This window comes from Dermochelys coriacea, chromosome 9, assembly GCF_009764565.3.
Source record: "Dermochelys coriacea isolate rDerCor1 chromosome 9, rDerCor1.pri.v4, whole genome shotgun sequence".
Lineage (NCBI taxonomy): Eukaryota > Metazoa > Chordata > Testudines > Dermochelyidae > Dermochelys > Dermochelys coriacea.
Genome location: NC_050076.1, coordinates 43,864,833 through 43,888,819, shown reverse-complemented (window position 1 = coordinate 43,888,819; position 23,987 = coordinate 43,864,833). Strand labels below are relative to the sequence as shown.

Below are 23,987 nucleotides of genomic sequence, written 5' to 3'. Positions count from 1 at the left end.
ATGTTTGTAAATTGCACTCTCACGATAAAGAGATTGCACTACAGTACTTGTATGAGGTGAATTGAAAAATACCATTTCTTTTATCATTTTTACAGTGCAAATATTGTAATAAAAAGAATAATATAAAGTGAGCCCTGTACACTTTGTATTCTGTGTTGTAATTGAAATCAATATATTTGAAAATGTAAAAAAATATCCAAAAATATTTAATAAATTTCAATTGGTATTCTATTGTTTACAATGCAATTAAAACTGTGATTAATCATGATTAATTTTTTAATTGCAATTAATTTTTTTGAGTTAATCACATGAGTTAACTGCAATTAATTAACAGCCCTAGTCCTTACCCTTTCTTTTATCACTTAACCTAGAGCGGAACCGTTCGACTAATCATTCCCAAATTGGTTCCTTTTAACCTGCTCTATCCTGTATCTTCCAAAACTCAGAAGATATTTCATGCCCCAGATCTTCTTAACTTAAATGTTACCAACATACATTCTCATAGATCTAGGTTATAGAGTTGTTTAATCTTCACAGTCTTATCTCTGGTTAAACAGCCAAATACCTCTTACTCAAGTAATGTATAAATCTGGCAGCGTAAATCAACCAGTCTCTGCCCTTCCTGTAAAGTCAAAGCCACAACCCACGCATGCTTACGGTTATCAGAATACTAGGGTTTTTATCCGGGCAGGAATGAATATTTAGAGCCATGAGCACAGGCTCATGGGACATATACCTGGAAGGGAGTATGGCAGAAGGAGGTACAGGAATAAAATGACATAGGAGGAAAAGCCATTTTCAATACTATTAGCCAAAAACTCCTACCTCAGAACCACCATACTGATTACCTGCAGAAGACAGATCAAGTCCACTATTTGGCTTTGTAGAGACTAGAAGACACACAAATAGTTAAACAGTTTTTTTCTGGTCTTTAAACTGTTGTCATATCTGCCATAGACTCCCCAGCATGACCTTGAAATCAAAGACAGATTCTTGATTTCAGAAATGTCTGTAAATATTCTATCAATAAGTTTTCCAAGCCTTGTACATTGTTCATAACCAGGGGCAGTGTCTGATATAAAATCCGTAGAAAAGTTTGTATTTGATTCTGTAGATACATTTAAAAGGTCTGACAATCTCAGGGTAGTTTTCAGAGGAGAGTTCAGAAATCCATCTAGGTCATAATCATTGGAGAACTGACCTAGCTCTGATTTCTATGTACAGCAACCTTCATGTTACTCTTTGTATAAAGCTCAGACCAGAGGGTAGGCAGTCTCCAATCTTCATTTCCTTAGACGATATTGTCCAAATCCATCCTCTTCACTGCGGGGGTTATAAAATTTGTAATTTTAGATTTAGCGAGGAGGCAGATGGGAGAGAGGCGCTTCCTAACTAAGATTTATGGACTTGCTGATGGGTTTTAACCAGAGCTGGTAAATTTAGTTAATTCAGCATGGCTCCTTCTGCTCTCAAGTTGTCCTTTCAACCTTTTGCTGTAACTAGAGTTTGCGACTGAGTGCTCGCTCAGCATTTAGGATCTTACTCTTATACCAGGCCCTGACTCTTTAAATGTCCCCCCTCCTCATTAGTTCCATATCTTCCAACCAGGAACAAATAGGTCCATTGCTAGGACCTAGGTCGCATGTAAGAGGAACCCTGATCTTCTCATGAGAACTGTGCCCTGCTTCCTCGGGACAAGGGCCTATTGCTTTCTACTGCTTCTGGCACTTCTGTGGGCTGCTTTGCTGCTCTGTGCACCCAGTAGCACACAGGTCCTGTCCTACTACAATCTGCCAGCGCTACCCTGCTACTCCTGGCTGGGGGCTCCTCTCTCATTATCCATGCCAAGCAGGAGCCAGGCTCCCTGCATGGGATCAGGACACTGGGCAGTATATATTTAGAAACTGATAGCATTGGGCTCCAAGAAGATTAGGAGTAATACTGAAGCTCTGATCTCCAAGCATACTTAGGAGAAATATTTTTCTGCACTTTATAATGATAGGGCATGTATTATCTTTTTGGCACAATCAGCTCTGGTAGCCCCTGTTGCTTGTTTGTTTCAAGAATGGTCTTCAGTAATCAGTGAGGAAGTTAATTTTTCAATCAATCAACAATATTGTATTCAAACATCAGGGGAGGATTTTATCACTGTAGGATGATTTAAGAAGAAGATTGATTGGTGAGCCCCTGTTTTGGTTAAACTTTTCTCCAATATAAATAATACAGGGATTTTTCCCTCAGGGTGGGCTACCAATATTATTATTCCAGTCTATAAAAAAGGGAATAGGAAAGACCCAGGGAATTATCACCCAATCCTTTTATTGAATGCTGTCTTAAAATTTATACTAGATATCTTTTGGAGAGACTAGAGGATTTGGCAAAAAATAGAAAATAATTTGCTGATTTTCAAAATGGCTGCTCCACTACAGATTATGGTTTTATTCTTTCTTATTTGATCTACAAATTTTTGTCTCCCTGAAGGGAGGAAAATTGTATGCAGCCTTTGTTGATCTAAATGGGCGTTTGATTCTATTGATAGACAGCTTCTGTGGGACAAATTGGAGATAGATCCCCCATTACTTTATTCTTTTAAGAGTTCTTCCCAGGCAAAAAGAGGCCAAGATTAGGATAGGCCTGGACAGGCAACTAACTGATTCCATCCCAATAACAAAGGGGAGTTGACACGACTGTCAACATTTTTAACCTTTATATTACTGATGTTATTTTGGCATTAAAAGGGGGGGATCAGTATTTTCCCCATCAAATCATGGATTACCCTTTGTCTGTCTTATTATATGCAGACGATATGATTCTATTGTCACAAACATGAGTGGGACTGAAGCATTCATTAAACGTGTTTGGTTTATACTATCAACAGGAGGGCCTTTTGATAAATTATTCCAAAACTAAAGTAATTGTTTTTAGTCAAAGATGGAGGTTGCATAAATGGAGGATTGATGAGCAATATATTGAACAAATTAATTCTTTCCCCTATCTGGGTGTCTGGTTCTCACAAAATGGGTTGTGGGATAAACATGTTCAGGTGACCAAAAAGAAGGCCTCAAGTTCAGTTCAAGCTGTGTTATGTTTCACCTGGATTCATGAGAGGAATTTAATTGCATCAGTCCTAAGAGTGTTTGAAGCTAAGGTATGCACTCAGATTTTGTATGTTGCAGAAACATGGGGGTGGAATGATCAAATGGGAGTGGAAGTGTTTCAAAACAAATTCCTTAGGATGATTTTTGGTGTCCCAAATAGAACTGCAGCTGCTCTTCTTAGAGTCAAGACAGGCATGAATTCTGTTCTTTTCCAAAGTGCAATACTAACATTAACTTTTGGCTTCGCATTCGTTGAATGTACCCACAATGTTTGCCAAGGCTGTGCTTAGAAGAACAGCTCAGTTGGGCTTTGTCATGTACATTTCCTTGGTGAGAGTATATTCAAAATTCTTTGCATTCTCTAGGCTTCCCAGAATTCAAAATGATTAGATTTGTTTAGATATGTGAAATCCCTAATCAAGTTGAGATTAGAGGATATTAATAAACAACTAAACAAGACTGTTGTTTCCATTACAACTGTGTCACCTTGGTTCCCCCTTATTAAAAGGTCTCACGGATATCTAGAGAGTTTGTCCAATAACAAGTTAAGGAGGTCCTTAACAGCTCTCAGTTTTCAATCTGTGCAGACAGCTTAAATCAGAAGGCTGATATACTGGCACTGAGAAACGTAACCACCTCTGTCCATGCAGCTCTGAGCAGATGGAAGGCCTACCCTATTATTTTTTATACTGTAATTTGTACTGTATTGAGGTCAGAATGGCTTTCCGTGCTTTTTTTGTCCTGGGTGCCTTTTTCTACAACCTCTCAGAGAACAGAATATTTATTAGGAACTAACAATGTATCTGTGTTTTGAATGGCTGCCCTATTTGCATGGCCAGCAGCTAAAATCAGGAAAAGACAAGTGGCATTGTGATTATATACGGTTTAATTGATATATGTTCTTTTAAATTTGTATATGGATTGTGATATTATAAAATCCTGGATTTACTTTTGTTATATTGTAATATATTTTGTTTTTGGTGCATTGGCTTACGGCTAAGTTGCTATTAATAAATTTGACTTGACAACAGACAACAAGTAGTTACAATGGGCAGACAAGGGGAGTACAATTAAACAGTGAGAGAGTTGTGAAATAAGCAATGGTCACAGCACCCCAGCTATCCATCCAGTAAGTGTTTTGAAGCCATCACTTCTTAGCTGGATTAATCAGGAAGAACTTGTTACAATCTAGTGAAAGGGAGCACAGGTTGAAACCACACAGATAGGAAGAAAAACAGAGCTTCATACTCCAGAACAGGCCAGTTCACTACCTGCTCACCTCTTCATTCTGTCTCCTTGCTCTTCGGGCTTGAAGTTCAGTCATGTGCTCTCAGAGAATGAGGGCTTGTCTACACTGGCAATTTACAGCACTGCAACTTTCTCACTTGGAGGTGTGAAAAAACACCCCCCCCGAGCTCTGCAAGTTTCAGCACTGTAAAGTGCCAGTACAGACAGTACACCAGCACTGGGAGCTACACCCCACAAGGAGGTGGCTTTTTTTTAGAGCGCTGGGAAAGCTGTCTCCCAGCACTTTGCCGTGACCACACAAGCCACATAAAAGCGCTGCCACAGTAGACTAGCCCTGAGTCTTCTGGGTTGCTGCTTTGGAATAAGGGTTGACTTTTTTCAAAGTACAGAGGGTTTAGCTACATGTATTCTATTAAAATTCAAGGGTAAATCCCCTGTACTGCCTTGGAAATTGCAACCAAATTCTCTAATCCATGTTTGTTCGTCTTCCTTTACATTAATTTTTGTTGCTCATAAATCTTATCTATCTTCCTCATCAGAATTCTCCTCTCCCATGATTTATGTTATCTTGCTGCCTGCTGTGTCCCAGTGGTCTCTGACTAGTGGATGCAACATAAATTAATAATTGGACTTTGTCCCTTTGTAAACTGATCTTCCCATAGCAGACATGTTCAGCAATCTGGAGGCAATTTATGTCCTTACTCGTCTGTGTGTAATTGTGTTACTGGGTCAATAGTATGTTCTCCACTTTGGAAACTATCTCCTGGGGCCACATATCCAGTGCCAGCCTAGTTATGATATGCAAACGGTGCCAGTGAAAACATTTGTCCTGCTTCTGCGACTATATATATATATATATATGTATATATGTATATATATATATATAATTATGCAGCTGTGGTTATGCCAGTAAAACTCCACATGTGTTCCTGGATAATAAGTGTTAAAATGAAGGGAAGATGGATGATGGAGAAGTAGAGAGGAGACAATGACACAACAAAGGAACAAGGTAGGAGGCTGGGGTAGGTAAAGGGATACCATTCTTAGGGTAAAAGTCAGCAAATGTGGTCTAAAAAGCTATAATCAAATAAGTTAATTAATCCAAAAGAGATTACATAGATGATAAATGTACTAGCAGGTTATATGATGAATTAGCAAGGCAATCAGGAAACAATGAAATCAGCTAAATAAGAACAGATCAAATAGGGAATAATCAATGCCTCAGGCAGTCAATTAGCAAAACAGCTGGGCAAGACTAGTAAGTGTGTTAGCAATTAAATGACAGTTGGTTGAGTGGAAAGAATCCATAAATTGATTAAGCAGAACAGATAGGCACTAAAGGCAATAAATGGTGAGATCAGTTAGCTCCATTGATTAAATGTGGAACCTAGAACTGACAGTCAACAAATTAAGATCATGCAGAGCAAACAATAGCAGGCTGTAAATGAGGTGGCGGGAAGTTATCAGATTAGTTGCAAGAAGAGGCAATGACAACTGCACTAGAAATTTGGTGAATATGTCTTAGCCTCCAGTTGTTCCTAGTACCTGCCCTGCTTAAAAATGGGGAGAGGAAAGATGGCTACAACCCTACTGTTCTGTCCTTGAAAAGGTCCTCTCGCATTTGCTCCATCTCTGCATTCATGTTGCTGGATGAGTCTAGAGCAGTGGTTCTCAAAGCCAGTCCACCGCTTGTTCAGGGAAAGCCCCTGGCAGGCCAGGCCAGTTTGTTTACCTGCCTTGTCCACAGGTTCAGCCGATCGCTGCTCCCACTGGCCGCGGTTCGCTGCTCCAGGCCAATGGGGGCTGCGGGAAGGGCAGCCAGCACATCCCTCGGCCCACGCCGCTTTCTGCAGCCCTCATTGGCCGGGAGCCACGATTGGCCGAACCTGCAGACACAGCAGGTAAACAAATCGGCCCGGCTCACCAGAGGCTTTCCCTGAACAAGTGGCGGACCGGCTTTGAGAACCACTGGTCTAGAGAGAGGCCTGTGACTGCTGGATTCATACACTTACATTCTCTCCCCTTCCTTTCTGAACAGCTCTTCTTCCCCTCTCTGAGCCCGGGTCTACACTCCAAAATTACTTTGGTATAACTAGTTGGCTCAGGGATGTGAATAATCCACACCCCTGAGCCACGTAGTTATGTCGACCTATGCGCTAGTGTAGACAGCGCTATGTTGGTGGGAGAGCTTTTCCCACCAACATAGTCACTGCCTTTCAGGGAGGTGGAGTTATTAAGCCGATGGGAGAACTCTCTCCTCTCAGCTTAGAACGTCTCACTTCATGACCCTGCACTGTGAGTCTTGCACTTCCTACTTATGCTTACCGACACGTGGACTCTTTCCTGAAATGCTCTTCTCAGCCCACCTTCTCCTCTGCCCAGGATGGTGCTAAAAAAGACCCATTTTGTTTTGTAAAATATCTGGCAAGAATCCCCTCTCCCTCTGTTCTGCTGTGTTCTGCCCTCCTCCCCTTCCTGCCTTCACCCCAGTCTGACACCACGGTCACTGCTACTCTCTGCCACTCTTCCTCACCCTCTCCCTGCAATCCCATCCTTTCCAAATGCTTTTAGCTCTCACAGGCCTGGGAGTTAAAAACTTAAATCGTGTCATTTGCACCTACAAAGGACTGTGTGCGCCAAGCTGCACTTTCAAACTCAGCGGCCTCGTTTTTAAAAGTGACCGAAATGTTTTAATTGGCGTAGGCTGAGGAAGCCATGCAGTACACATGGCAGGACTCTGGGCCTCAAACCTAATGCTCTCTCTCTCTTTTTAAAATTAAGAACATACACCAGCAAACTCTTTTTCAGTTATAGAATAATAAGCATCTGGAATGGCCAGGCAGACATGGTTGTGATGTACTGGTAACAGGGACAGCCAGAATAGCAATTGATGCTAGCGATGGCTGGGGGGGGAAATAGCATATTTAAAAAGATGAATCAACTCATTCTGAAGTAGCTCCCATTTGGCTTGGATTTCTGAGGGGCTGTCTGGCATAGTCAGGGTTTTATGACTGCCCTCTTCCTAACCAGTTGTTAACAAGAAGCGTCTGTTCGAATTGTGCTTATGAATAAAAGGACAGGTTTATCTCCTGTAAACAGTGCTCCAAAGTGGACTTCCCCAGTTCAACTCTCTCACCTGCCCTATAGCAGTTGTTGGATTACTAAAAGGATAAAGCTACCCCTGGCTGATTTTTGTCATTATAACTTAGCGCTAGTGGCTGTTTGGGGAAATTGACACTTGAACCATTATTCTGAGTGTAACTCCATGAATTTGTATTTAGCGTGACTGTGAAGTGTGGATTGTTAAAACTTGCCCAATGCATGCTTTTTTTTTTAAATGAAATGTGATCTGAGCAGCCTGTTGCCCTATCCATCTGTTTTTCCTTTTTGGCACAGTGTCTATAATTGCCACAAAGTTGGAGAAATGCATGTAGAATTAGATGTCTCAGTTACCGCTACTACTCTTCTCCCAACTAATCTGAGTGACTGCAATTTTAGTGGCTGAAGTCCACACACACTTCAAGCTGCTGTGAGTGGCCCATATCCTCTCCTTTCTGCGTAAAGAAAGGGGGATTTGACATGCATAGATATGCAGCCATAGCTCCTTTGACACTCCACTACATCCTGACCTGCTGGAGGCAGGAGTAGCAGCAGAATTAAAAGGACAGGGCATGGTTGCTAGCTCACACAAGGAAATACCTTTTCTATAGCATGTATAATCCAAGATAATGGAGCACTTTTTGAACTTTAATCAATCCTACCTGTTGTCCTTAGTAGTTGATGGGTAGAGCTATCCTTAGTAATACTTTACTGCCTGACTGTCCACAGATTGATACATATTCTGCTGTGTTAGTAATCATCTTTCCTTTTCTCATTCAAGCTTGTAACTGTCAAAGAGCAGAAGTTCCTTACAGATATGTTGTACAATACTGGAATCTTAATTGTCTGGGATCCAGCACCTTATCATGCAGAAATTCATCAGGTAAGTAAAGAACAGTGTAGTAAATGAGATTTACAGGGTATTTGTGACCTCATTTCTTGCCATATATGCCTACATACTGAGGGTCATTCCTTTTAAAGTTGGCATGCTCGATGTAGCAGTGTATGTTTTCGCAAGTGGCTTTTGCCATTCCTGCATGCGATCAGCTCCTGTGATTTTTGTTACAGCAGTCAGGGAAACTGAATTTGAGTAAAGTTCATGAAATGCCCCCATGTGATGTTGCAACCCTGCATGCTAGGTTGCAATGCCCAGAGTGGGGAGCCAGGCCCAGCCCCACAGGACAGGAGCAGCTGGTGCATGGTGAGTGCAAGGTGGGCTTACTGTCCATTCCTCTCCTTTCTGCCCCTGCCCCCGAGGTCCCTGGCTTGCCCCCTTTCCATGACAAAATCATAGCCCTACTCAAAGGAAATGTGTGTCTTTTCCAGGCCAGGGTGAAGGGCCCTGAGTTGTCTATCTTTTATTGCCACAGTAAGTTTCCCATTGGCTGATCTCACATCAGGGTGACCACTATTGTACATAACATTCTCAAGCTTGCCGTAGAGTAATAGTCTTCATTGTCTCAAGAATCCAAAAGCTAGGCTGGACAGTCTGACCACAATGGCCATTTTGGTTTTGAAAGTACCAGTCTGTCATTAGGTATATTTTAATGGCTTATAATTGATAAGAAAGCTCTATTAAAAAGCCAGCAAATTCCTTTACTCATGTCAGCTGGAGTTTTGTAGGTATTGGATTCATAAACTGGAGTTACTTGTGTAGTGACTGCCAAGTAGCTGCACAATAGCTCCATTAGCAGTCATCACATCTCCCTCTCTCAATAACTGGGCAGATCATCCAAGTGGGCAGTATATTCAGAACTTCATCGCAGAACTGTATGCTGTTGTGCCCCCCTCATCCAATCAGAAGTCAGAAGCTTTGAACCATCTCTCTCCCTTTAAATTATAAGAAAATAAAACCAAGGGAGGTTCTTCTCGCTTTGCGGTGTGTTTTATAACTGTGCAGTCTGTATAGTCAGAAATGGGAGAGTTTGTTCCATTTTTAAAATAATAAAAATACCTTTCAGCATTTGCACTGAAGAAGAATTTCAATATATGAGATGTTGCACCATCCTTTGATTTAGCCGCCTTAGGGTACAAGACCTCATTGTTCTCCCTTTTTTGTCAGGTCTCCTCATTGCTGATTTGCACTGGAATATCTCAGTTGAAGACAATAGTTACATCTTTGTACAAAACAATAAGTTACCTTGACAGTTTCAATAATAAGTTAATATTCTGTCAATATGCTATTTTATGGAGCTTCAGCATAATATTCCACAGCCAGAAAGCACAGGATCATCACTAAAGCGGCACAATAACAAAGCTAAGGATTACACTACATCAAACAATCTCAGCAAGCAAAGCATGCAAAATGATAAACTGCAACAGCTTCAAAAGCCAGTCCAGTGTAATTAGCAGACAGAAGACATGTGACTCTGAAACAACTGTCCTCCCTCTCCCGGAGCAGGGCCTAAAACCCTGGACTGTGTGATTAAAAGTCATCTTTTGGAAAGAGAGGCACGCTGCTCCAGTGGTTAGGGTGCTAGACTGGGAGGTTCAGGTTCAGTTCCCTGCTCTGCCACAGACTTCCTGTGTCACCTGGAACACGTCACTTAGGTCCTGATCATAAATCCCATTTTTAGGCTCCACAAAACTCCTGCTAAATTCTGTAGGCACCTAAACTTGACACTTATGTTTTCAGCCTAAAAGTTCCTTCCAGAATAAGTTTCTGCCTTCAAGCATGCCCACTGCACCCCATTCTAGGTGTCTGGACACCTATCCCCAACCTAAGCTCCAAAGAGATCCACGAACCAGGAGGAGATAGGTGAGCAAATGCCTATCTCATGTACGGAGCCCGATGCGGGAAGTGTGCTCAGAGGTCACCTACCAGATTGGTTCCCATTCACAATCATTTTTAACTTTTAGAAAGCCAAGGATTATAAAAACATTTCCATGCATTCTTCACTTTGAATGGATACACATATGACTAAACAAGGAGTCCCTGCAGTGTTCCTAAAGCCCACTTCGCAGCATTGTACTAGTGCATTAGAATCTAAGTGAAGTCATTTGGAAATTAACTATAAATGAGTGTTTATAAACTACTTCCTAGGTCAGAGACATTGCTTATAAAATGTCATCTGAATGTCCAAGCCTTTGTCTAGTCCAACGAAGCAAGAGACATTGCTTATAAAATATCATCTGAATGCAGCATGTTTAAGAACCTCTAATGAGCTAGACTGATACTTATTGCCTAGTAAAACCTCCTCTCTTCTAAATGGTCCCAGAGCTTAAAGAAACATGAGCTCTTCTTCAGTATTTTTACTGAAGTAAGGTAGTGAGAGGAAAGTTTATAAATTTGTAAGCTCACAAATACACACAATTACAGTTCACTGCACATACTGTACATTATCATCTTCTGGTGCAATGTTGTGACAAAGATGCTTGTGTGCTAGCCTTGGAATATGACCTTTTGTTCTCTGAGATGAATATAACAATTGAGAATGGTATAAAATGACTCGCTGCACCTAAGGTTGTCCTGTCAGTGTCTTTTTAGGCCACGTGAACAGTCCTGCTAGCTGGGTATTCTAGAAGGAGAGAGGTAGTATCTCCTAAAATGTTTGGGAACGGAAAGGAGAAGAAATGGGATCTTTTCCAGATTTTATTGCTAGTGGGCTGCTTGCTTTCATGTAGCAAAGAAAGAATTTTGAAAAGCTTCCCCCTGAATCTCCCAATTTAAATATCCGGCAGACATTAATGATCCAAAGTCCATTGAAGTCCTTGGGGTTCTTTCCACTGACTTCAGTGAATTTTGGATCAGACCCTAAATGCAAATAAAAATGGAGTAGTTTGTAAGACACTTTTATGAACTGGATCACTGAAACACCCACCACTGACATGTGGAAGATCTTAATGCATTAGAGATGAGAAACTTAGAAGGATTAGAACTCCATAACAGACTACTAAAAGATGAGATGGTTCCCCATCAGTCTTCAATATGAGGGTGTCTTATAATAGAGACTGCAAGAAGGGAGGGAAAAGTGCTGTTTGCCTACATTGCTTTGTTAATTGCTTGGTGTGATATGCATGTCAAATTACATTCCACTTGTGAAGAAAGTTCTTTCACAGCATCTTTAAAGTTACACAGTGGATATTGTTGTAGACTTTTCCGTTATGTATTATTATTATTATTATTATTTATTATTATGTGTATTCCGTTATGGGTGCAATGGGCTCACCCGTCTGGTGCATGATAGCTCTTCCATCAGCACCTTGCCCTCTGAATTAGAATGCCGGTGGAATTTTGAAGGGCAGCCTGTTACATGAAACATAAGTTACTGGATCCCACAGCAGTGCAGAGCAATAGTAGATTCCTTAGGTGTTTTATGAGAGATCTTGTCCTTAGGGGAGGATGGAAAGGATCTGACTTGTTAATTCTGTTTTAGTGGTACAGGAAACCAGACTACAATTTCTTTGCAAACTACAAGGAGTATCGTACTAGACATCCGAAACAGCCCTTTTATATCCTGAACCCAAAAATGCAGTGGGAGCTCTGGGATATCCTGCAGGAGAACTCACTGGAGGATATTCAGCCCAATCCACCTTCTTCTGGAATGCTTGGTAATGTATCTGCCCAGTAAATATTTGACTTAATTAATTTTGGATGGGGCTCTTCAGTTTATTGAAGCGCTGATAATGGTTGGGCTTTCTGTTTATCAGATTCAAAGCAGCCCTTTAGAGCTTCCTAACAATGGTCAACTTCTGTAAAATGCAATGTTTCCCATCTCAAAACAGCAGCTTAATTATGTTAGAAATCAGCATTTCCCAGCAGTGGCTTTCAAACTGTTCTGTGTAGCACAGACTCCAGAAATAGCTATACTCAGATTAAACAGAGGTGTATGCAGGAATGTTAGGTGCAACAATGTCAATTGTCAATAAAAGATGCAATCACCTTTTACTGGTCAACTGCATTTCTAGCCAATAGGAAAAGAGCAACTCATATCTGGTCTGATCTGAAGCACAGTGAAGTCTTTCAGGGCTTTCACTGCTATTCTTTTTCATTACTTCTTTATTTTAACAAGCGAATAAATTTATCAGCTCTCTATTGGAGTCAACAAATCGTTTTATTTTTCAAATTGATGAAGAACTCAGTAATAGTTCTGACAACTTTTTCCCCTTATCACATCTTTCTTTTTGAACTGTGCTTATCCCATAATAGGTAATGGCTCATCAGTAATAGCTGTAAAAATGGTAAATAATTCCCCTCAGCCAGCCTTATCCCTCGTTCTAAAGCCCTTTTGTTTCATCACCTTGTGCTGATCTCAAATCATTAGTGAAGTGGTCCATTTTCCTCCCAGACAGAAATTCTGTTATGGCCAGGTTTTCTCCTTTTCACAACCTCATTTAATCAGCAACAAAATGAAAAGGAACTGACTGCTAAGGAGCGATTTATAAGAAAACCACTTACAGTGGAGTTGTCGACTTGTTTCCTTTGTAGGTGGCAAAATTGTTCTGCTTTGGTTACCATCCTACTGCTTGCAAGAGGGCACTCATACTGTAAGATATTGCCCCCCACCCCATGTGGGTGCAGAACTAGACCTTAACAAAGTTAGGTTAGCTGATTATATTTTTTCAGTCAGACTTCTTCTTTCTTTCTACAATCTCATATTTCTGCCTTCTAAACTATTAAATTATTGCTGGCTCCTGTTCAACACTAATGTGTAATGGGAAGACAGCTAATTTTAGAAGGAAAACACAAAGCAAATGATTATTGATTAGAGCAAGGGATTGAGAAGGCAGGACTCCTGCACAGCTCAGTCTCTTGACCTTTTTATGCCTCAGTTTCCCCATTTGTAAAATGAGTATAATCTGTCTCCCAGTGATGATAGAGAGAGAGAGACAAGCTTTTGAGCTTACACAGAGCTCTTCTTCTGGTGACCTCTACAGAAGAGCTCTGTGTAGCTTGAAAACTTGTCTCTGTCACCAGTTGAAGTTGGTCCAATAAAAGATATTCTTCCCATGTGTGGAATACACATAGGGACCAGCATACCTGCTATGGCCCCACTGACCAAGCCCTATGTGCAGTGACCCTCATAACCACTCTGGCTGTGATCTGACCTGCTAAAGCCATGCCATGAGTACGCATGCATGACATGTGCCTGAGTCTAGAGTTTCTTCAGAGCATTGTCCATTGACCCACACATACACACTAACACCCCTCATGTGCCTGACGGAGGGTATAAGAGGCAGTGCAGGTCAACATCTCTCCAGTTTCTTCTTACTGCCCCATGGCCTAAGTCAGAATCATGTCCTCTGTTGTTGCACAGCCTATAAAATTTATTTGTAAATAGTTTATATCTTAGCTTAGGAATTCTAGTTAGTATGGAATAGATTACTGCCCCTCTCCAGTCAGGCGAAATCATCCTCAGTCCCTGGACTATGCCCAGGGTCCCGGGTTTCAAGAAACAAGGAAAAAGAAGGCGCCGCTGGTTCCGACAGTATTCCTCATTGGTACCATCTCATCTATCCAAAGCCTGTCTGGCTGCATCAGATGAACTGGGTCCTTCAGGAGTTTCTATGGGAACTGCTCGGACTCCAGGCTGCGTGGAGACCTTTGTAATGCCAGAGGATGTCTTACCCCCCCTACCTGCAGTCTCCACTTCTTTTGGGCCCTGCCCTCCTGAGAGACATCCTTATCCTGGAGTGAAATCATTACCATTGTCTCAAGAGAAGTCCCATCTCTGTCCATCATACAGGAGTGCCCCAGTACTGATGGAATCAGAGAAGTTGGAGGAGATAGCTGCACCAGTATCTCTGTGGAGGCACAGGAGCCCTTACAGACAGCCTAGACACTATTATCTGTCTGGTTATGACCCTCCCAGGGACACCTAATATTGATTCCCAGGGAGGCCACTGTGAGCAATAGATCCTTCCTTATTGCAGGTGCCTGGACCTCTCTCAGGAGTCATAGCACTCCTCCTCCTCTCATCAGCTGGTTCCATATGTGTCTGAGGAGGAAGAATCAGAACCAGTTCCAATGGGGGCCTCATCATCATCTCTGGACACCATTGTCACTCCTTCATTGCCCTCTCCTCTGGATGACAACCAGCAATATCAGGAGTTGTTGCACGGGGTCACTAATGATCTACAAATTCATCTAGAGGAGGTCCATGACCCTCAGAATCAACTATTGGACATTTTACAACCACAGGGACCGACCAGGGTGGCCCTTCCAAACTAATCAGGCCATGTTAGAATCTGCCAGAGAGGTTTAGCAAACACCAGCATCTTGTGCCCCTATGCTATTTTGTGCTGGCTAAGGATGCTGACTTCTTGTTTTCTCATCCTGCCCGTAATTTGTTGGTGGTACAGGTGACTACAGAGAGAGCTCAGCCACACTACCAAAAATCTACCTTGGCCCATAAAGGCTCAAAGAGAGTGGATCTGCAGGTAGGAACGTTTTCTCCTCTGCAATCCTCTAGTTTTGTATAGCTGATTACAAAGCTTTATTAGCAAAATACAATTTTAACACTACACCAGGCCTACAGAATGAAAGACAAATTCCCCATGGAAGACTGAGCCCAGTTCCAGTCCTTTCTGGATGAGGAGAGGCTGGATGAGGAGAGTCACTTAATACTGTGAGCATTCCAGTTATCCTAGACTATCTCCTCTTCTTGAAGAGCTCAGGGTTCACCCTCAGTTCACTGTGAGTACACCTAGCAGCGATTTAGTGCCTTTCTCCCCCCAGTGGAAGGACATTTTATCTTTACAAACCCAACCATGGTTCAATTTATGAAGGGCTTGATCAGGACCCTTCCCACTGGTTATTAAACCTGTGCCTCAATGGGACCTTAACCTTGGCCTCTCAACACTTACAGGCCTGCCCTTCAAACCTCTGGCAACATGTTCCATGATCCCCCTGTCCATGGAGGTGGCATTCTTAGTAGCCATCACTTTGGCAAGAAGGGTCAGTGACTTGGGAGCCAAAATGGTAGACACTCCTTATACAGTATTTCACAAGCAGAAGCTTTCCCTTAGGTTACATCCCAGATACTTTCCCACAGTTGTGTCTGAGTTCCGTATCAATCAATCAATACACTTACCTGTATTCTTCCCAAAACCCCATGCTTCTTCTGAGAAAAGAGACCTCACTCCCTTAACAACAGGCTCGTCCTGGTGTTCTATCTGCAAAAAAACAAATCCATTAGAAAATCTCCAAGATTCTTTGTTGTTGTGGCAGAAAGGTCACAGGGACAAGCTATATCATTACAGAGGATGTCTAAGTGGATTTCAGGATGCATCTCACAATGCTATAAAACAGCGAAGTTCCCCCATCCTGGACGTATCACAGCTCACCTCATGTGGACACAAGCTGCCTTATTGGATGTTCCACTACAAGACATGTACAGGCCACCAACTTGGAGTTCCATCCATACTTTGACATCACACTATGCTCTAACTCGAGCAGCAATGGCGGATGCAGCTATAGGAACAGCAGTACTACAACCCTCTCTGCTGCCAGTTTCCTCACAGCATCTTCCGTTCTGAATGTGCTGTTTGAGAGTCCCCCAGATATGGAATACACATAGGGACCTGCACTCGAAGAAGAAATGAAGATTACTTGCTGTAATTGGAGGTTCATTGAGATGTGTGATCCCTATCTGTATTTCAGTACCCACCTTCCCTTCCCTCTGCTTTGGATCTAGTTGGATTGCAGTAAGAAGAGGAACTGGAATGGCGTCTGCCCACACTGCCTCTTATAGTCTCAGTCAGGAGCACGAGGAGAGTTACTGCGCATGTGTGGGTCAATGGAGACTGCTTTGAAGAATTTCTGGACTCAAGCACATGGTGTGCATGCGTACCCATGTGTGGAATACAGATAGGAACCACACATCTCAAAGAACCCTCAGTTGCAGTAAGTAACCTCTGCTTACCTCTCCCACCTTGTTTCTCTAATATCCTGTGACGAACTCAGCTACAACTACATTGTGTATCCCAGTGATGATGTGAAGCTAAAATTGTTCAGTATGCTCTGGGAACCTTTGGAAAGCCCCATTTAAGTGGAAATAGTTACTTATGGTAAAGTCTGATCAAAATATTTTTTTAAAAATGGGGATTACAATTTGACAAAGTAGTCACAAAATTAAAAGGAATTTGTTGTGCAGCATTAGTAGATTCCCTAGTCGTCCTTCCAGATGTCACAAATACATTCAGATCTGAAACTCAGCATAATTCAGTGGGATGCTAGAAAATAAATATTGATCCAGATTCCCTGTTATGCCCTGGGTACTTTGTACTGCTTTAGCAAGGTAAAGCAGCCTGTAAACCTGGATTAATTGTTACCCCTTTAACAGTTGCTTTGCACAGAACATACCACGGAATCTGGCTGATCATCATTATTAACTGCATTCTAGAATTGCTTGTATACTTCATATAAGACACATGAGGGCAATACTGCTCCATCTAGGGAAATTGCTTTGAGCTTGAAGAGTAGCATACTGTACAGTTGAACTGCAAAACAAGCCCTCTCTAGATTTGTGATTTTTACTGGCTGTGCATTCATTAGGTGAGATGTTGCACTCCTCCCCCACAACACAAAACCCTCCTCTAGACTTGAGAGTGGCCAGTTTTGCCAACTTAAATAGTAATGGGGACTGAAGCCTGAGCCTGCCCCAGTCCCACCGCCCTAGGTGAGGGGACCAAAACCCCAGCCCCGCTGCCCTGGGCGGGGGGCCTGTAACCTGAGCCCCGCCACTGATGGCCGAAGCTGAAGCCCTCAGGCTTTGGCTTCAGCCACAGGTGGTTGGCTCAAGCTTCAGCCCCAGACTCCAGCAAGTCTAAACCAGCATTAGTGATCCCATTAAAACAGGGTTGCGACCCGCTTTGGGGTCCTGACCCACAGTTTGAAAACCACTGATATAGTGCATGCTTGGCTACTCGGCAAGTTTTCACCCAGCTATCAAGAAGAAGAAGCATTTTTTAATGCTGATCTTATAACTCATAGCATATTGCTGTCACACAGTATCTTCATGAGGCTTTAATGGGGCAGACTGTGCCGTGTCTGACAGGATGCAGCTGCCAGTCGCAGCATCTGTGATTTTGGAGGTGTAACCAATTTGTGTGTGAATGAGCAAGTGGTTCAACAATTGTGCAGACTTCAAGGAGCTTCAGAAAGTAGCCTCCTCCAATCACAGCCTTTTCTCCCTCTCCATGTGCTCTGAACATTAAGAAGACCACTTCTTGCAGGGAAACCCCACCACCTCCCATCTTGGGAGACAGAAGGCGATATTTCGCATAAACCTCCTGTCTCACATTTAAGCAAGAAGATGGATGGTTTCATAACCTTTTTGCCCCCAGGTTGACTAACTGGTTCTTGCTCTCCCCCTCCCAGGCATTGTGATCATGATGACCCTCTGTGATGAAGTGAATATTTATGAATTCCTCCCTTCCAAACGACAGACAGACATCTGCCACTATTATGAGAGATACCATGACCGCGCCTGCACCGTGGGTGCTTACCATCCATTGCTTTTTGAGAAAAACTTGGTGAAGCGTGTTAACCAAGGCCAAAATGAGTTAATTTACACTCATGGGAAAGTGACTTTGCCCGGCTTCAGAAACATGCACTGTTAGCAACTCAACTTCTACTGTGCATAGACACTTCTGTTGATTTTCAAAGCACTTTTAGAAGGATACCATTGAGATTTTTAGGCCTAACCATTGATGTGCCTTGACAGTTCTTCCATAATGCACCTCTTACATTAGGGATTCCTGTGATGCAGCTTCTCCCGATCTGTACAATGGCAGAAAGCATTACACATCCTTCACCACAATTGTCCAATACCTACTGTGTGAACTTCCAATCAGACTAGTAGGTCTGAGGGGCTGAGTATTCTTCAGCTGCAGTTGGCCACCTGAGTTTTCTTCTGTGCAGTTAAACCAACGTATTGCTGGTGTCACGCCGCTGAACCCGTGAACAGCAGAAAATTTGGCCCATTTTAATAAAGAGTGGCTAAAAATAATCCCATAGTACTGGATTCCTTAAAGACAGGCCTACGATTATGGACCCACTGTCAAGATTGCCTGCTAAGATAGGCAGTAGTTCAACAAGTTAAAATCTATGACTTGCATTATAGTCCTACCGACCTCGAGAAACAGTCCTTTATATTCTGGAATTGTGATGGTGATTGTGTCCAATCAAAGAGGAAGTGTTCAGTGTTGATTTGTTTTGGAATTTTTACCTTTTTAAAAGTTACGATGTTCAGTGAATTACTAAATTGAATTTAAATGTCTGATGATCACTCAGCACTGTTTGTTCAATGTAGCATCCTCTTGGGGACACAGGATATTTTAATTCCAAATCATTTTGGGGAAGACTTTTGAAAGGCATAAATGGCAGTTTGCAATTGTAATGGGGGTTGGTGCCTAAGTGCCATTTGTGCCCTGTGAAAGTCTCCCCATTAGTAATTTAGGACAATAATACCACATAGTCACAGGCATAAATAAGCCATGGGGCTTCTAGCCAGTTCTCCCCTTCTAGGTTTCATCAGCTATCCAAGTTGACCTTTGTTAGATATTCCTGACATTTAGATAGTGTCTCTCTCTCTCTCTCTCTCTCTCTCATACACACATAGATACACCCTTTCCAAGTACACAGAGAATGAGCACATTACACTAGCTCTTGAAATAGCAGTTGGGAATGGGGAGCTGCACTCTGCTCTTCAAGCCAGTGCAAAAGGGAGGGGGACAGAGCTTTGACTCCTTCCTGTCCTATTGATGTGATTTTTGTCCCCAGAGATCATGAAAGGAGTAGTCTTTTAGATTTCCCCCAATCATAGTTCTTCTTTCATCTGGGCAGAGGGGTCACCTCGGTTGTCTCCCTTCCCTCTGTTCACCTATTCCAGATCCACTACCCCTTTTCTCATGGTTCTGATTCATAGGATCTTCGCTTCCAAGCTGAAGCCACTGGGTCAGACTCTTCTGTTGTGTACACTGGTGTAACCCTACTCAGGTCCGTGGCATTGTGCCAGTGCTGGAACACCTGATAGGAAGTACAAATGCTCAACAATTAATATGCTGTTTGCTGATCCTACCTACATATATGACAAAGTCAATATTTTTAACTTTCAGTCGGTAATGTCATATATCTGGTTTTGAATTATATGGGTTTTAATGGTTTTAGTTGCAGAAAGTAGATGCTAATTTTGCTGTCCATAATATGCATCCCTGTGGTAGGAAAACAGTTGCACAGCAACAGACTTTGTCTCCATTGTGAAGAACCCACTGGGTTAAATTCTGCCTTCTGTTAAACTTGTATTGTATGTTCCACTGGATTCATGGGAGAGCTTGGCCACCATTGATCTGGATCTACAGAGGAATCCTTGCATCCCATGTGGAGACCAGTTGACTTTAGCAGGACTCGGTGCAGATCCAGTTGTGAGATCAGGGCTTAACCGTATAAAGTACTAGTGAGAAAATTCGCATCATGGTACTTGTAAAATGAGAATTCCTATTGTTTTTAATAAAATCTTTTGAAGACATTGGCTCAGATTCTGATCTCCATAAACCAGTGTAAATCTAAAGGGACTACAGTGGGTTTACACCAATATATATGAAATCAGAATCTGGTACAACATTTAAAGAATGTTTTTTTTAAATGTGTGTACAGCTCTGCAAAGGCTGTGTCTGGATAATAGTGAGTTCTGATCTGTGACTCATTACCACTTTCCATTGTTGTACAGAATGAAACCATCAAGCTATTTGAATTAATTATGTAGCGGTATTTTAAATTTTAAGTGGAAGTACCAAAATCAGCATTTTTAAAAATTTTCTGAACACTGATCTTTTAAAATAGTTTGAAATAATACTGAAGGATCCAAAGAAGATGTACAATTTGTAATAAAGTGTCTTTTTTTTTTAAAGAGATGGTCTCTGTGTCATTTTTAAATTAAACTAACATCAGGATATTAAATGTTGTTTAATTTCTCCCCCTCCTTTTCCTACCTTCCATTTATGGGTTTGCAAAAGCTTGAGAGAAGGAATAATTCAAGGAGAGACATAACAAACATTCCCTCACCACTCTACTGTATTACTCACTGTAGAAATCAAAGGATGTATTGGGATGCTGCAAATAGTGTGACAGTTCAGCCTGCCAAGTTGCATCTTCAGTGAATAGGAGAAGGAATTTGAATAGCAGTTATTATACGATATTTGCCGACAACTCCAGGTCAACAAGGATTTTTTGGGGACACTATGTAACAACTTCAGCACACACAGACAGGATTCAGTTTTCTCCTAGTACCACCTCCACCCCAACCAAGATGACAACATAATATCAAAACAAGACAACACCATCAAGGTAAAGATACAGCACCACCTGTTGGTGGAGGTGCTGCCTGCACTGATCATTACACTGCCTTTGCACTCCATTCTCAAACTGGACCTTGTATGAAAGGGAGTACCTGTAACATGGTGGCTTTTTAAAAAGAAAATATGGGCAAATGTTTACCAATTCCATCGCTGCTGAAGTCCTTATTTCAGAATTTGGTTGAATTAATCTTTCAGATAACTCCATTCCATTCCCATCTTTCTTGCTGACATCCCTGGCTGTCTATTAGAAAGTCTGCTGGAGCTCTGAGAGGTGCACGAGTAGTGTCCACAAAACTACACTCCATTACTAGATGCAGCTCACTTTCTTACATGTGACTGGCTGGCTCTGTGGATGTTGGGTAAGCAAGGTAGAGCTCCAGCCCACCTTCCTCCTTGCTGACTTTGAGTGGGAGCAGGAAGGCAGCTCCCTGAGAAGATATTGAAATTTTGTCTGGTATTTACATGCCAAACAAATGGGGAAAGCTCCTTACACCTCCTTTTCCCCAGGTTTGAGCAGAACCACAGGCCAGGTCCTGGGGATTCCCATCCCATCCTCTGTGTTGCTTGTGGGGCAGTAGAACATCTACTGGTGACCAGACGCAATCTAGACTCCTCATGCTATTTCAGAGCCCAATTCTGCATTTGTTACTCATGTTTAGAGGTACGTCACTCAGCAAGCAGCCCCGTTGAAGTTGGTGGGACTAGCTGTGTGCTAAAATACTCCTCCATGAATGAGGGAGGCAGAATTAGACTCTTATTTGTCATATATAACCATTTTGAAACGGTGTGCTGTCCCTGTAAACTCAGGCCTGGAGCCAGGCCAGCCCAGCATAGCAAGGGAATTCTGCGAGATGTGATTCCCAGTTCTTATGGGAATTGTAGATGAAGAGCAAGGCCTGCTGGGAAAGGGAAAGCTGAATATAAGAAGCAAACTTTTCCCCAGTAAGGGGGAGAACATGGTAGAGGCTAGATGTGTTGTGGGCCTCTAGAGAGAAAGGAACATCCTGACAGGAATAGGACCTGCCTTGATTCTTGGGGAAGCAGCTGCTGGTGAATGTCTCCAGTGAGGTAGCAAGTGGGTTCTGGATGGGACCATCCTAATGCAGCCTGGGAAGGGACCATCTGGTAAGCAAAGTAGTACTCAGCATGACAGAGGCAACATTAGGCCCTTCGTCTATGACAATCCATACAGTGTCCTTACTTCCTGCCAATTGACCTTCATCCCACAAAATCAATCATTTTGCTATTGATTCAGTGAAAGCAGGAGCCAGCCGCATAAGGTCACCTCACCTGAGTGAAGATTTGCAGAATCAGTTGCACTTGAATTTTGGAAATACAGACTTTGCGTGAATTAAACAAAGTGGTTGAGTAGCACAGTGTTAGGGCCCCTCACAATCAGCTCCAGGTACCTACATTCAAATCTAGTGTAAAATCCAAGTGTCTTTTAAATTTTGTATCAGTAAGAGCCAAATCTGTCTTACTAACAGGTTCTTTGCAGGATCCATAAACCTTCGTTGCTCAGTGATTACTATCGTCTCAGTCAAAACCAGAATGTAAAACAACTCATCCTTGGCAAAGCAAATAGAGAGACGTGTCAAAGGTAATAGCTATCTGAATCATCCAGTACTATGAAAGAGACTTCACAATTTTCAGGAGGAAACACAAAAGCTTCAGTGGAGATGGAAGCCAACGGGATTTTTCCACATGCTCCACCACTGTATCTCTGTCCAAGTAGAAGCCTGGGAGGGGCTACCTAGTAATCAGATCTAATTTGCTTTTATCTAGCCCACTTCTGAGTCTTTCTACTGAAAAGTATCTCAGATACCAGCTCCTTTATTTCTTCTGCCTCTCCTTGAAGATGCAACTGTTCCATGACCATAGCAGATATTATGCTTCATGGATTACTTGCAAGTGAAAACTTTCCTAGTGAAACTCTTCCACTGCACTGTTCAGCACCTAAATAAAACTTAGCTGCCATATCAGATACTCCTCCTAATATTACAAACTTTAATAAAGCAATGCTTGCGCATGACAAGCACTTCAGCCAGCCAGCAAATAGTGTTATTAGATACAATTATTTCTGTGGGCGCAAAATCCCCTGAAGAGCAGCTGGATGGGTATGTAATTGCATTATGTGAATTAGTCTCTGCTAGCAATTTTGAGAGCCTATCTCTCTATGGATTAAAAAAGTAGTTGAAATGACCTATAATTCTAAAACTAGAAAGAACCTGCAATTGGAGAAAGATTAACCCTTCATAAGACTGAATTCGTTAAAAGAATTGACGCATCCATTAAAGTTGTGAGATTGCTATTCCCTGCACAAGCTAGTGCTGCCAATCCAGTGTTCATGCCAGTACATAGTAATAAGAGATAATCCCCGTATTTTGTAAGTAAGCAAAAATACAAACTCTATTACAAAAAAAAATCTTGTTTTAGATGTCCGGAGTGTGGGGTGATTTTCCATTAGGATTTCATACAAACCCCAGTTTTAGATGCATTGAATCCTTAAACTAAAGCAGTACTTACTACAGAGGTCAGGGAAGATGTAGCGAGTGCTACAGTTGCCTAGATAGGGTGGATAGGGTGGTAAAGAAACTATAGTTGCATTTCCTTCATGAACCATAAGTGATTTAGAAAGAACTGGTATTGGGGAAAAAAAGCAGCATTAGCATGCTACTGAGCAGAGTAACATTGAATTTCCTTACTGTGGACTATTAATTTTCAGGACCAATCACCACCCACTAATTACAATGTTCACTCTGAGAGTTCAGCAAGGAATTGTTCAGTGGGTAATGAAGTTAACTGATTTGAGTTTACAGACAGTGTGTGTGGATCTAAAAAAAACCTCACTGGCCTAAGTAAGAATTGCAGCCTGTGAACTCAGTGAATTGCAGTCAATGAGGTGCCTTAACTTTCAGTATATAAACTATCATAATAATCCACTCTGAAAGCTTTTTCCATTCAGCTGAAAGCCATATTGGTTTGTTTCTGAGCAGTGGTTAGGACAGGACTTTTGACACCAGCTTTGACGCAGCTATAGTCAGAGGACCTGTGTCAGTTTACAGAGAATTTGATGTTTTTCACAGATCCGTGCATACAGAACGGCACCTAACACAGGAAGTGCTAGATGATGGTTTGGAATGTCATTAGATCTGTGTGATCACTGATCTTTTTAATTTCATCTACATGAAAGTGTGAAGCTCTTTTAAAATACTGAGGTAATGTTTCATGTTATATTAATGC

General features: G+C 42.0%; 1 protein-coding gene across 11 annotated transcripts in view; it reads left to right on the top strand.

The window, feature by feature from the left end:
- Window positions 1-20,341, top strand: part of ST6GAL1 (ST6 beta-galactoside alpha-2,6-sialyltransferase 1) — a 120,608-nt gene extending 100,267 nt beyond the window's left edge. For 10 of the 11 annotated variants that reach the window (XM_043492751.1, XM_038416662.2, XM_043492748.1 and 7 more), the window contains 3 exons: window positions 8,227-8,328; window positions 11,822-11,996; window positions 17,767-20,341. In XM_043492751.1, the coding sequence (XP_043348686.1) occupies window positions 8,227-8,328; window positions 11,822-11,996; window positions 17,767-18,008 (519 nt within the window). In that variant the 3' untranslated portion in view covers window positions 18,009-20,341. The other variant, XM_043492747.1, reaches the window with a different exon arrangement.
- Window positions 20,342-23,987: the final 3,646 nt, after the last annotated feature.